General features: G+C 45.1%; 1 protein-coding gene across 1 annotated transcript; it reads left to right on the top strand.

Annotated features, from left to right (window-relative positions):
- Nucleotides 1-5,409: 5,409 nt before the first annotated feature.
- Nucleotides 5,410-12,189, top strand: PFDN4 (prefoldin subunit 4). The gene is made up of 4 exons (XM_081196805.1): nucleotides 5,410-5,595; nucleotides 8,046-8,153; nucleotides 9,498-9,638; nucleotides 11,798-12,189. Exons 1-4 carry the CDS (start codon nucleotides 5,572-5,574, stop codon nucleotides 11,927-11,929), a joined length of 405 nt encoding a protein of 134 aa, XP_081052931.1. The 5' UTR covers nucleotides 5,410-5,571; the 3' UTR covers nucleotides 11,930-12,189.
- The last annotated feature ends 504 nt before the right edge of the window (nucleotides 12,190-12,693 follow it).

Here is a 12,693-nt window from a genome sequence, read left to right as displayed (position 1 = left end):
ACAAATTGTTCCACCTGCACTCTGCAGCCTTCCTGGGTGCCCGCTCCTCAGTTAAACTCCGGAGGGGGGCATTTGGAAGTGTCAGCAGCCAGGGAGGCTGGAGAGTGTAGGGGAAATGTTTTCTGGAAGGAAACACACACACACACACACACACCAGGCTGAGCCAACAAGAAGAAGGGAATCTGGAAAGTCTGCACCCACATACATTCCAAAGATATTCTTAAGTGCCCTGAGAAGGAGAGAGAAAAATTGAATCCTTTTTCTTAGGGAAAAAACACTTTCAAGAAATTGGAATGCAGTGGTACCTCGGGTTAAGAACTTAATTTGTTCTGTAGGTCCGTTCTTAACCTGAAACTGTTCTTAACCTGAGGTACCACTTTAGCTAATGCACTCTGCAGCCTTCCTGGGTGCCCGCTCCTCAGTTAAACTCCGGAGGGGGGCATTTGGAAGTGTCAGCAGCCAGGGAGGCTGGAGAGTGTAGGGGAAATGTTTTCTGGAAGGAAACACACACACACACACACACACCAGGCTGAGCCAACAAGAAGAAGGGAATCTGGAAAGTCTGCACCCACATACATTCCAAAGATATTCTTAAGTGCCCTGAGAAGGAGAGAGAAAAATTGAATCCTTTTTCTTAGGGAAAAAACACTTTCAAGAAATTGGAATGCAGTGGTACCTCGGGTTAAGAACTTAATTTGTTCTGTAGGTCCGTTCTTAACCTGAAACTGTTCTTAACCTGAGGTACCACTTTAGCTAATGGGGCCTCCCACTGCTGCTGCTGTGCCGCCACTGCGCAATTTCTGTTCTCATCCTGAGGCAAAGTTCTTAATCCGAGGTACTATTTCTGGGCTAGCAGAGTCTGTAACCTGAAGCGTCTGTAACCTGAGGAACCACTGTACAGTGGTACCTCGGGTTAAGTACTTAATTCGTTCCGGAGGTCCGTTCTTAACTGAAACTGTTCTTAACTTGAAGCACCACTTTAGCTAATGGGGCCTCCTGCTACCGCTGCGCCGCCAGAGCACGATTTCTGTTCTCATCCTGAAGCAAAGTTCTTAATCTGAGGTACTATTTCTGGGTTAGTGGAGTCTATAACCTGAAACGTATGTAACCTGAAGCGTATGTAACCCGAGGTACCACTGTACAAGTTTTGGCACAGTACTACAGTGGTTGTAGCCAAGGTAGCAGTAAGATGAAGCCACTTGGTGGTATGTTTGTCCTGCTGGTGAAATGTTTTTGCACAGCTTGCTGGCAATTTTGTTGCACAATAGATAGTGGGATCGGCTGAGCAATGAATTTCCACTGGTGCAACTGCTGCTTTGGATTCCTCTGTTGTGCGGTGTGGAAGCTCTCCTGTTTGCCTACACATTAATCTTCGCATTTTACTCTGGCCCTTTGGTTTGACCCTCTGGTGTTCCTGCTCCAAGTGCAATAAGACTCTAGCCACAATGCTATGTGGGGTTTCCTGCTGGGGAAAACAGAGAACAATGTTCATCAGGCCACCTACAAAGAAGCTTGGCCATGCTGCTCTTCTGTAACACATGTCATCATTGGAGGGCAGAAAGTCACCTTGGAAAAGTCAAAGCAGGACCAGCTGTTGGACTCAGCAACCTGTTTTTCTGCTCTCCCTTTGCAGTTCTCCTAGACTTAATAAGCTCTGGCTGTTGACTATTTGTGACCAGCTGGTGTGGCCTGGTGGTTAGAATGTTAGACGCACTTTCAAAAAGGCATTTATTGCTATTGTGTAAAAGAACAGGGACGTGGGTGGCGCTGTGGGTTAAACCACAGAGCCTTGGACTTGCCGATCAGAAGGTCGGCGGCATAGGCGCCGACTCCATGGGGCCTGAGGGGGCCCGAGCCCCCTCAAAAATTCGTTTGGGGGGCTCCGCCCCCCCCAATAATCTCGGGCGCCCCTCCAGCAGAGCGCCACCGCCGCCCCTCCCCCAGCCCAAAATGCACAGGGTCGGGCTGCATGCCTCCTGCCCTCCCTCCCGAGCAAAAGCTCCACCCAATTTCCGCTCCGGAGCTGATTAATAGGCGCAGCACGCTCTCCCCTATTCGCTCACGAGGAGGCGGCGCCACTTTATCTGCATATTCATGAGCTTATTTATTATTCATGAGCTTATTTATTATTCATGAGCTTTCGCGGGCTCCCCCAATGTTTTTTATAAGCCGGCGCCCCTGGTCGGCGGTTCGAATCCCCGCGACAGGGTGAGCTCCCATTGCTTGGTCCCTGCTTCTGCCAACCTAGCAGTTTGAAAGCACGTCAAAGTGCAAGTAGATAAATAGGTACCGCTCTGGTGGGAAGGTAAACGGCATTTCCGTGCGCTGCTCTGGTTTGCCAGAAGCAGCTTAGTCATGCTGGCCACATGACCCGGAAGCTGTACGCCGGCTCCCTCGGCCAATAAAGTGAGATGAGCGCCGCAACCCCAGAGTCGGCCATGACTGGACCTAATGGTCAGGGGTCCCTTTACCTAAAAGAACAGCATCACAGTATCACAGTGTATTAGGAACATAGGAAGCTGCTTTATATGGAAGCAGACCATCTAGCTAGTATTGTCTACACTGAACGGCAGCAGTTTTCCAGGGTTTCATGCAGGGGGTCTGTACCTTGAGATGCCAGGGACTGAACCAGGGGTCTTCTGCATATGAGGCAGGTGCCCTACAATGAGTAAATACTGCCGAGTTCCATGCTCCTACCTTGTTTATTCAAATGTATTTGCATATGGCTTTTCAAGAAAAAAAAATCTTCCTAAATTGGTTTACATGTTGCATGTGGAACACATTATAAAGTACAATGGAAGATTATACGAAAAGATGCTGCAAGAATCTCTAAAAAAAACCCCAGTTGTTTCAAAACATTACTAAAAGCCAGCGTAATTCAACATAACACAAAATTATCAAAATGAGGCAAAATACTGGTTCTGCAACTCCAATCAAATTGCTGGCCCATTTTCTTTCCACATCACTGAGGCTGGGAGAACACAAAGTTCTCTGGTGGAGCAACTGTTTATATTTTCCCAGGCGTCGCCCTCCTGGGTGAACGTGTGGGCATAATGAAGCCAAAGAAATATGCCCAGTCCCTCTTTGAAATGGAATTAATTCGGACAGTGAATCCCCATCCATGGAATGTTTCCTAGTCATGGAATTCATTACCTTCATCCATTTTGCAAAGACCTTGTTTCCTGACAAACCGGAAAAGTCTAAACCGGATCCTCTTAACACCAGAGCTTGCTGTTGGAGGCAGTACACTTCTGAATGTCAGTTTCTTGAAATCACAGGTGGAAAAACCCTGCTGCACTTGGGTCCATACCTATGGGCTTCCTGCAGACATCTGGTTGGCCATTTTAAGAACAGGATACCAGTCTGGATGGGCCTTCGGTGTGATCCAGCAGAGCTCTCCTTATGAGTATTAAGGAGACAGCTGCATGTGTTTCACGGTCTCTACCCACAGTGTTTATTTGGGCATTGGCACTGAGTCTAAAAGAGGAAGCCAGCAAAGGTATGTGATGCCAAAGGGGTGCAGATATCTGGACTCCATCCAAGTTAAGGGAAATGCTGCTGCTAAAGAATGCTTTGATCTCCCCAATTTGCTCTAAAGTCCGTGCCAAGGCTGTGAGCTCAGCCAGAGCCACACCTTGTCTCCCCTCCCCCTCCCCTAAAGCTTGAGGCTCATATGAGAGGAAAACTCGGCTTGGTGGCACAACATGTCTCTCGCAGCTGCCTTTGTGAAATGTTATTGCTTGGCGTGATTTTTTCCTTGTATTATAGAATACAGAACTAGTTGGTAAAACAAAGTGAATGTCGAAGGTGGATTAGAGAGTTATTACCCCCACCAAAATTGTGGAGGGAGCACCATTCATTATTATATAAAGACAATTGTTATGTTTAACTACAGTGGTACCTCGGGTTACATACGCTTCAGGTTACATACGCTTCAGGTTACAGACTCCGCTAACCCAGAAATAGTGCTTCAGGTTAAGAACTTTGCTTCAGGATGAGGACAGAAATCGTGCTCCAGCGGCGCGGCAGCAGCAGGAGGCCCCCATTAGCTATAGTGGTCTTCAGGTTAAGAACAGTTTCAGATTAAGTACGGACCTCCAGAACGAATTAAGTACTTAACCTGAGGTACCACTGTAATATCTTCAGAGGGGACAGAGGGCCAGGTTGCAACTTGCAGATCTCTACAACAAAAAGGAAACAACTAGGGATTTTTTTCTATGTATAAGCAAGTCAGGAAATCTGGAAGTTCCCACCATTGAAGCAAGTGGCTTCACTCCAGCTACATAGATCTCTTGTTGCATTCTCACCTATAGGGAACAGTAGTGTTTTTATCTTTTGCTTAACAAACCTTTTCTCTCCCTATAATTGCACAGCTCTGTAGCCTGTTTTAGTATTTTGATTCTGCATTTTTTATTGATTCATAGCTCAAACTTGTGCATGATTGTTTTTTTTAAAATAATAAAGGCCTGCTGAGTTCAATGACCTTCAATCTCGGCTAGGTATCACAGACCACTGATGTATTATGAATTGAATAAAGTGAATAAATAAAATAAACAATGTGTCTGTGGCACATCGCCACCCCCAAAAAGAAAGATTTTCGCCACCAACACAGAGGATGTGAGAAGACATACAAGTGTTGCACAAAAAGTGTTGTGCATGCTACACGGTGACGTTAATTTAGATGCACATCTTTGTTGTTGTTGTTTAGTCGTTTAGTCGTGTCCAACTCTTCGTGACCCCATGGACCAGAGCACTCCAGGCACTCCTGTCTTCCACTGCCTCCCGCAGTTTGGTCAAACTCATGCTGGTAGCTTTGAGAACAGTGCCCAACCATCTTGTCCTCTGTCGTCCCCTTCACCTTGTGCCCTCCATCTTTCCCAACATCAGGGTCTTTTCCAGGGAGTCTTCTCTTCTCATGAGGTGGCCAAAGTATTGGAGCCTCAGCTTCAGGATCTGTCCTTCCAGTGAGCACTCAGGGCTGATTTCCTTCAGAATGGAGAGGTTTGATCTTCTTGCGGTCCATGGGACTCTCAAGAGTCTCCTCCAGTAGATGCACATCTAGAAATTTAATTTAAATCAGAAAAAGATCTCTCCCAAGTGGGGCGGATGCTGCGGGACCACCAAGTCCCATCAACCCCCTGCCAGGATGGCCCATGGTCAGGGATGCTGGGAGCAACATCTGGAGCGCGGCAGATTCCCGCGCCAACCTGCAAACCCTTCCCCGTGTCCACTCTGCCACCTGCTGGTTTTCGCCGCGCGCGGCAACGGGACCTATTGGGCGCATGCGCTTTCCCTCTTCGATTTTTGCCGGCCAACCGGCATTCGCCTCCTCCCTCCGCCTCTCCTTTGAAGCCGGGCGATACCAACATCCGCCGCAGAGAGGGGGGGGTGGTACCCTCTGATAAGCTTGAGGGGAGGGAGCGAAATTCCCTTCGAGGAAACAAAATAACCCCGGGGTATGTTTTAATTTTTCCTCAGGGGAGGGAAACAAAACAAAAGCCGGGTTGGAGGAGAGCCGAGTGGGGGAGCCGTCTCCCCCTCCAGAGGAGAGGACGTAATTCAGTCCCCAAGATGGCGGCCACCATGAAGAAAGCGGTGAGTGAGCTGCTGAAGGGAGGCCGGGGAGGGAGAGGTTGTGGCGGCCACGGAGGCGCCTCCGGTTGTGGCCTTTGCCTTGTGAAGGGAGGCTGAGGGGGGCCAGGCGAGGCGTCGGGACCGGGAAGCCTCGGGACTCAGCCTCTCTCCCCCCCCCCCCAATAACGATCTTTGGCCCGAGGCCAAGCAGAACCATAAAAGCTTAGAGTCGGAGGGGCACCCGGGGGTCATCTAGCCCAACCCCCTACGAGGCGGGAATCTCAGCTAAAGCATCCATGGCCACCCAACCTCTGCTTACAAACCTCCAAGGAAGGAGAGTCCGCCACCTCCTGAAGGAGACGGTTCCACTGCTTTACAGCTCTTCCTACCAGAAAGTTTTTCCTGATGTTTGAGTCGGAATCTCCCTTTTTTGCAACCTGAAGCCATGGCTTCGAGTCCTACCCTCCGGAGCAGGAGGAAACAAGCCTGCTCCCGCCTCCCATGTGGCAGCCCTTGAGATATCTGAAGATGGGTATTTCCTCTCAGTCTCCTCTTTTTCAGGCTAAACATGCCCAGCTCCTTCAACCGTTCCTCACAAGGCTTGGTTTTTCAGGCTCCTTTTGCCCTCCTCCGCAATTTATTATTAAATTATTGATTGATTTAATTTATATACCGCCCTATACCTAGAGATCTCAGGGCAGTTCGCAGAATAAAATCAAAATATAAAACCACAAAATACACAATCAAAATAAAAACAACCCCCTCCCCCTCCCCCCAAAAAACACATTTCAAAAGGGCATAGGACCCTCACAGCATTTAAATTAAGGCAGTTAACCGACCTGGACAGGAGCCACTAGTTGGAAACGTTCCAGCTTGTCAATGTCTTTCTTAAATTGTGGTGCCCAGAATTGGACACAGTATTCCAAGTGTGGTCTGACCAAGGCAGAATAGAGTGGTTCTATTACTTCCCTTGATCGGGACGCTATACTTATATGCAGCCTAGAATAGCATTAGCTTTTTTTGCTGCTGCATCACACTATTGACTCATGTTAACCTTGTGGTCCATAAAGCCCCATAGGTCCTTTCCACATGTACTGCTAGCACTCTAGCTGTTTCCCATCATATATTTGTGGAGCTGGTTCTTCCTGCCTTAGTATAGAACCTTACCTTTATCCATCTATCCAGATAGTAAATGTTGCCGAACTTGCTTTAGCTAAATCTATTCTTTGGTACGTACAAACAGATTCCGTTGTAAGACTCACTGCCTCATCCTGTGCATTTTTCCTTGGAAGAAAGTCTCAATAAATGTAACAGGAATTGCTCTCAAGTTGGAGTGTACAAGCAGGCTGGTGCTCACCATACAAAGAATCTGGTCTTTTGGACGTACCTGCTGAGTGTTGGGTGGTGTGTGTTTTGCACTTCTGAAGGGCTTTCTGGAGGGGCACCTATGTTAGTCTCTTGCTGCAAGAACAAACAACTCAACACATTTATTATGGCATGCAGGCTACAGTCCACTTTATCAGATACATGAAGTGTCCTGAGTTGTGGGTTCATTTTGTGTGTTTGTGTGTGTGTTGGGATTTGGTGCGATCAGACAGACATGCAATGCAGAAAAGTATAGACCTTTCTAATTATATTATTAGCAGTGACCATTCACAGTAAATAAGAGTTGAAAAGACGTATCCTTGCATTGGTAAGCCGATTAATACATGCAGTTAATACAGAGAAATCTGTCGTGTCAATTCAATCCACATGTGATAGCATTGAACATCTTGATTACTGTACAATTATGCAAAGGGCACTGAGGGAGAAAAATGCACCCCCCCATTATAAACTATAGGGCATTGTTTATTTTATCTATTTACTACGGTTGGATCCAGACAAAGTTAGTTTAACTTTGTCCCTTTTGAAATCCATGCAGCCTATCTTAGCCAAGACTAACTTTTCACATTTATTACTTGCGTCGGGTTCCAACGTTACATTCACCTCCAAGGCGCTCAAGGCAGTGTATGTGGTTCTCTCTCCCACAACAATACTGTTGAGAGACAGTGATTGACCCAAGGCCACCCAGTGAACTTTACGTTCAAGTGTGGATTTGAACTTGGGTCTCTCAGGACCTAGTACAACACAAGCCAGCATACTACACTGGCTCCTTTGTGATCTCAGGTGTTACCTATGGTCACTTTGTCTATGCTAATGTCCCAAGGTGTTTGTCTGCAAATGTCCTCATGCTCCTTGTTAATGTGCTTTTGTTTCCTTCCTGGTCTTGCTTCTGTTGAGTTTATGTAGCCAGCTGGTTTAAAATCCTTTGGAAAATAATGCTGGTAAAATGTGGATATGTTGACTAGCTAATCTAAAGCAGAAACTTTAATGGTGAGCACACTGTGTTCCATAATTGGATTGAAAACTCATATGATTGTCTTGTGTGTTATGTGTATTGAGCTCTCCCTGTTTCTGCTGGTCTTTTCTAGGCAGCAGAAGATGTCAATGTTACCTTCGAGGATCAACAGAAAATTAACAAGTTTGCAAGAAACACCAGCAGAATTACAGAACTGAAAGAAGAAATAGAGGATAAAAAGGTACCCTTACTATAAAATAGCCTCTGGATGGGAATCTGTTCACTGTATGAAATCCTAAGCACGCCCAGTGGTGTAGAAGGTCCCATTTAACTGAGTGGAACTTCCAGTGATATGAGGTGGGAAATGTTATATTTTTCCACACTTCTTTGTAAATGCATTGTTTTTATAACGTTGGTAGCAGAATGAATGGGCACAGTGCAAGTCAAACTGGGTAACTGAAAATCATACTACAGTGGCGCCTCGCAAGACGAAATTAATTCGTTCCGCAAATTTTTTCGTCTAGCGAATTTTTCGTCTTCCGAAGCACGGTTTCCCATAGGAATGCATTGAAAATCAATTAATGCGTTCCTATGGTCAAAAAAAGTCCAAACAAAGCCAAATTTGGTACAACAAGAGTTTATTAAATGCTCTTTAAAGTCACACATACTGTAAAGAGCATTTCAAAATTCAAACCCAGATTTTTTTAAAAAAAACAGCAGAGTGGCCCAATGGTCACAGAAAATCATAAAAATGCAGAAAAAAACCACAAGCTTCCAGATTCTTGCAAACCCCTCCCCAACTGTTCCCCCAGCCACCCAGCACACAGAAATTCACATCCAGATTTTTTTAAAAAAAACAGCAGAGTGGCCCAATGGTCACAGAAAATCATAAAAATGCAGAAAAAAACACAAGCTTCCAGATTCTTGCAAACCCCTCCCCAACTGTTCCCTCAGCCACCCAGCACACAGAAATTCAAATCCAGATATTTTTTTAAAAAAACAGCAGAGTGGCCCAATGGTCACAGAAAATCATAAAAATGCAGGGAAAAAACACAAGCTTCCAGATTCTTGCAAACCCCTTCCCAACACCAAGTCCTTGAATTCCAAACACCCCAACCCAAAATCCAAACCCCCCCAAAAAAGTTTTAAAAGCTTAACTTACCAAATGGCTGCAAAAGAAGTTTTGGAAAAGCTTCAAAAATCACCAAAGTCTTTAAAAACCTCAAAAAAGGCTACTATGTACACTGCGTTCTATGAGTTGCTCCTCGAAGTCAAGTCGCAACTGTATTAACAGTGTTAAGAAAAAGGAAACAAACTTGCAAGACGTTTTCGTCTTGCGAAGTAGCTCAAAAACGGAAAACCCTTTCGTCTAGCGAGTTTTCCGTCTTGTGAGGCATTCGTCTTGCGGGGCACTACTGTAGTTAAATTTAAAAAATCAAAGTTGTGATTAATGTTTTTCTGGTGTTCCCTAGGAAGCACATATATTTATGTACACAACTCTTCAGGCATGCTAAAATTAGTAGGTTACAGTTTTTAGTATGTTACTAGTAACTGGATGGGAGAGTTACTGATCTCTTGATCACAGAAACAGCTTCAGAACTTGCAAGATGCATGTGATGACCTCATGATGCTTGACGACGATTCACTACTGATACCTTATCAAATCGGAGATGTCTTCATTAGCCACCCACAGGAAGAAACAGAAGAGATGCTGGAGGAAGCAAAGGTTCGTGCTTATTCCTTGTGGATCTTCTGTGGGTCCTCTCAGTGATACAGCAAAAAATATTTGTGTGTGAAGCATCATTGAGTCTGGCAGATAAAAACCTGATAAGAGTCTTCTCTCTCTTTCCCTCTCTCTTCTCTTCTCTCTGTTCGTTACTATACTAAATAATATTAAATACTGTAGTATTAAACATTTCTGCTGTGTAGGTTTTCTGCATAGGACAGACACAGCATCCATATTAACAGGCCGGTTTGCCCCCATACTGCCCCACCAATGTAGCAAGATGGGGAGCTGCCTTATAGGAAGTTGGGCCTGGTGTCAGAAGCTGACATGCATACAGCTCAGTAGCACAGCATCAGTTTTGCATGCAGGTCCCAGATTCAGTCTCTGGCATCTTCAGGTAGGACTGGGAGAGAGCCCTGTCTGAATTGCTACCAGTCAGTATTGACAGCATAAAGGTAGATGGGTCAGTGGTCTGTCATAGTGTATGGCAACTTCCTATGAAATGCCAGGGCTCATGTGCTCTGGAGGGCCCTCTGGGCTGACACTGGTTGCCGGTGTCTCTTTCTTTTTTCTTTACCCATTTTCACTAGGGCAGTAGGCTGGTAGTGCTCAGTCTGGTGCTGTGAAGTGAAGCCACAAGCTGGGGCGAGGCTGCAGCAGCCTGCCATCTTCATTTCTCCACTGATGCCTACCCATGCCACTGCTTGGTAAGGCTATCTGAAAGGCCCAGCAGGCAGATGCTGAGGTGGATGGGGCAGGGCCCCTCCAACCGGTTGCCAGCCCTGTTCCCTGGCACCTGATAAGCCATTTCCCCCAGTACTGATACTAGAGGTTGTGAGCCTAGTCGTCACTGAGGTGTTAAGCTGGCATCTTGAATGTATCACTCCACTGCAAAGGTGGAAGGGACATAGCTCCACATTAGAACATCTGTTTTGCATGCAAAAGGTCCCGGGTTCGTTCCCTGACATCTCCTGGTAAGGCTGGGAGAGGCAATATTTTCACACGGAAGATCATTATTGGGAGCCCCCATTTGCAGTTTAAAGTGGTACTGTTCATACACAGGTTTACCACCTTATGGAAAACTAGGTTTGCAGGATTTGGAAAAACTTAGTGGCCCTGAACTTCAGTGCTTAACACCTCAGTATGTATACCTTTCAGCGGGACATTGATACATTTGCCTTCTTATTTATCATTAATATATATGCTCCTGCTTTAAGTATAAAACTTGCTGGATTGGATCCAGAGTTAAGCATGCCTAATGATGCTGGTGGAAGCTGACTTTCCCACACCACCGCCCGCCCCCCAGAGCCTCCTTATCTTTGAAAATACTCCACTGGGGCTGGGGGACCTACTCATGGAGGTGGGCTGTGGTGCAGGAAGGTGAATTCCCCCAAATTTTGTGGAGGCTGGGGTTTGCCATGGGCCGGAGAGGATGGGGAAGGCAGCTTTTGCAGCCCCCAATTTGATTAACTCTGGATACAACCAGCTATGTTCTCCCCATCTTGAAAAAAAGTTATAATTAGAATAGTGGTCAAAACTGGCTGACACTGATTTTCATGAAGCTCATCAGATTTCATTTAGGATCACTTGAAAAGCATCAGTCTTGGTTTTATAAACCATTGTTTATTAGATCAGTAATGCGTACCACTTTCTTCCCTTCTCCCTCCTGACTCATGCCTTAATTTCAGACTCCTGGAGTTTGTTAAGCCACAGTTTCCCATTCTATCCAACCTGATCCTGTTTTCCAAGCAGCTGCACAGATCTTTCTTCTGCTTTATTCTAAAAAGCTCTAGAGTTTATGCTCGGACAGATTAGGAAGCTTTTCCTCTGATTCTGATTTTTACAAAAATAATAATATTCTAAACCCCTAAACCTAGAATCATAGAATCATAGAATCATAGAATCATAGAGTTGGAAGAGACCACAAGGGCCATCGAGTCCAACCCCCTGCCAAGCAGGAAACACCATCAGAGCACTCCTGACATATGGTTGTCAACCTGATTAACGTGTTTCCAAAAAGCTTGTTTACAGTGTCTTGTCATTTATAATAGCTGGTCCTGTAGAAAATCTATAGGTTTCTTCTGAGAACTGGATGTTAGGCAGTTGTGGTTTTTTATGATTTGTTTGGGGTTGTTACTTTTTCTTCTTCTTTTTCTCAGAAAAACCTGCAGGAAGAAATTGGCGCTTTGGAGTCACGAGTAGAATCCATCCAGAGAGTATTATCAGACCTCAAAGTCCAGCTTTATGCCAAGTTCGGCAACAATATAAATCTTGAGGCAGATGATAATTAAATATTGTAGAAATAGTATTTTGTTTTTGTACTAATTATTCTGCTCTTGCAATAATGTTTTGAGAAGCCCCACATATTTGTTCGTTTTCAGGAAAAATGCATTCACTTGTCTGTTTCATGTAATTAAAGACGGCATTCTTATTTTGCAAATGTATCATTATTTATATATGTTAAGTGAATAAATCCAAATTCCGCAGGTGCATTATCAAGGTTGGGTGCTTAAAGGCTTATTGAAATGATAATAAAAGTCAAACAAACTTATTGCGTCTTGTGCTTAAAATGTCCTTCCAAAAATAATGTAGTATAACAAGGGGATGGTGTGAAATCGCTCTGTAGACTCAATGATCAGTCTTCTTTCTGGCAATCATTATTTTTGAACACCTTCAATTTAATGGTAATGGGAATATAGAGGCAGAGGGACAGAGCTGTGACCCAGGAGGCAGGCAGCTCAAATGTCATCTTGCCTGTGAGCTTAGGATAAACTGATCTTAGGGTTTCGTTTACAATATGGGGCTCATAACACTGACGTGCTACGCTGGTTGTGAAGACTGAGACAATGAAGTCCTATGGATACCTGGTTGCCACCAGAGAATATCTTAGCACTTAGAATAAACACCCCTAAGTGCAATTTTTTCCATTAATAATTGCGCTGAATCTCCTGTATTCAATGTGTTAATTGCATTGCAACATCCAGCATTGGTGTTATAAAAATGTAGGGTCAAATAGTTCTTCCCTATCACCTACTTTTACACCATGGCTATTGAT

Source organism: Podarcis bocagei (assembly GCF_964188305.1).
Source record: "Podarcis bocagei genome assembly, chromosome: 5".
In the NCBI taxonomy this organism is placed as follows: Eukaryota; Metazoa; Chordata; class Lepidosauria; order Squamata; family Lacertidae; genus Podarcis; species Podarcis bocagei.
The sequence above is the reverse complement of the archived record's forward strand: the minus strand, read 5'-3'. Positions and strand labels throughout refer to the sequence as shown.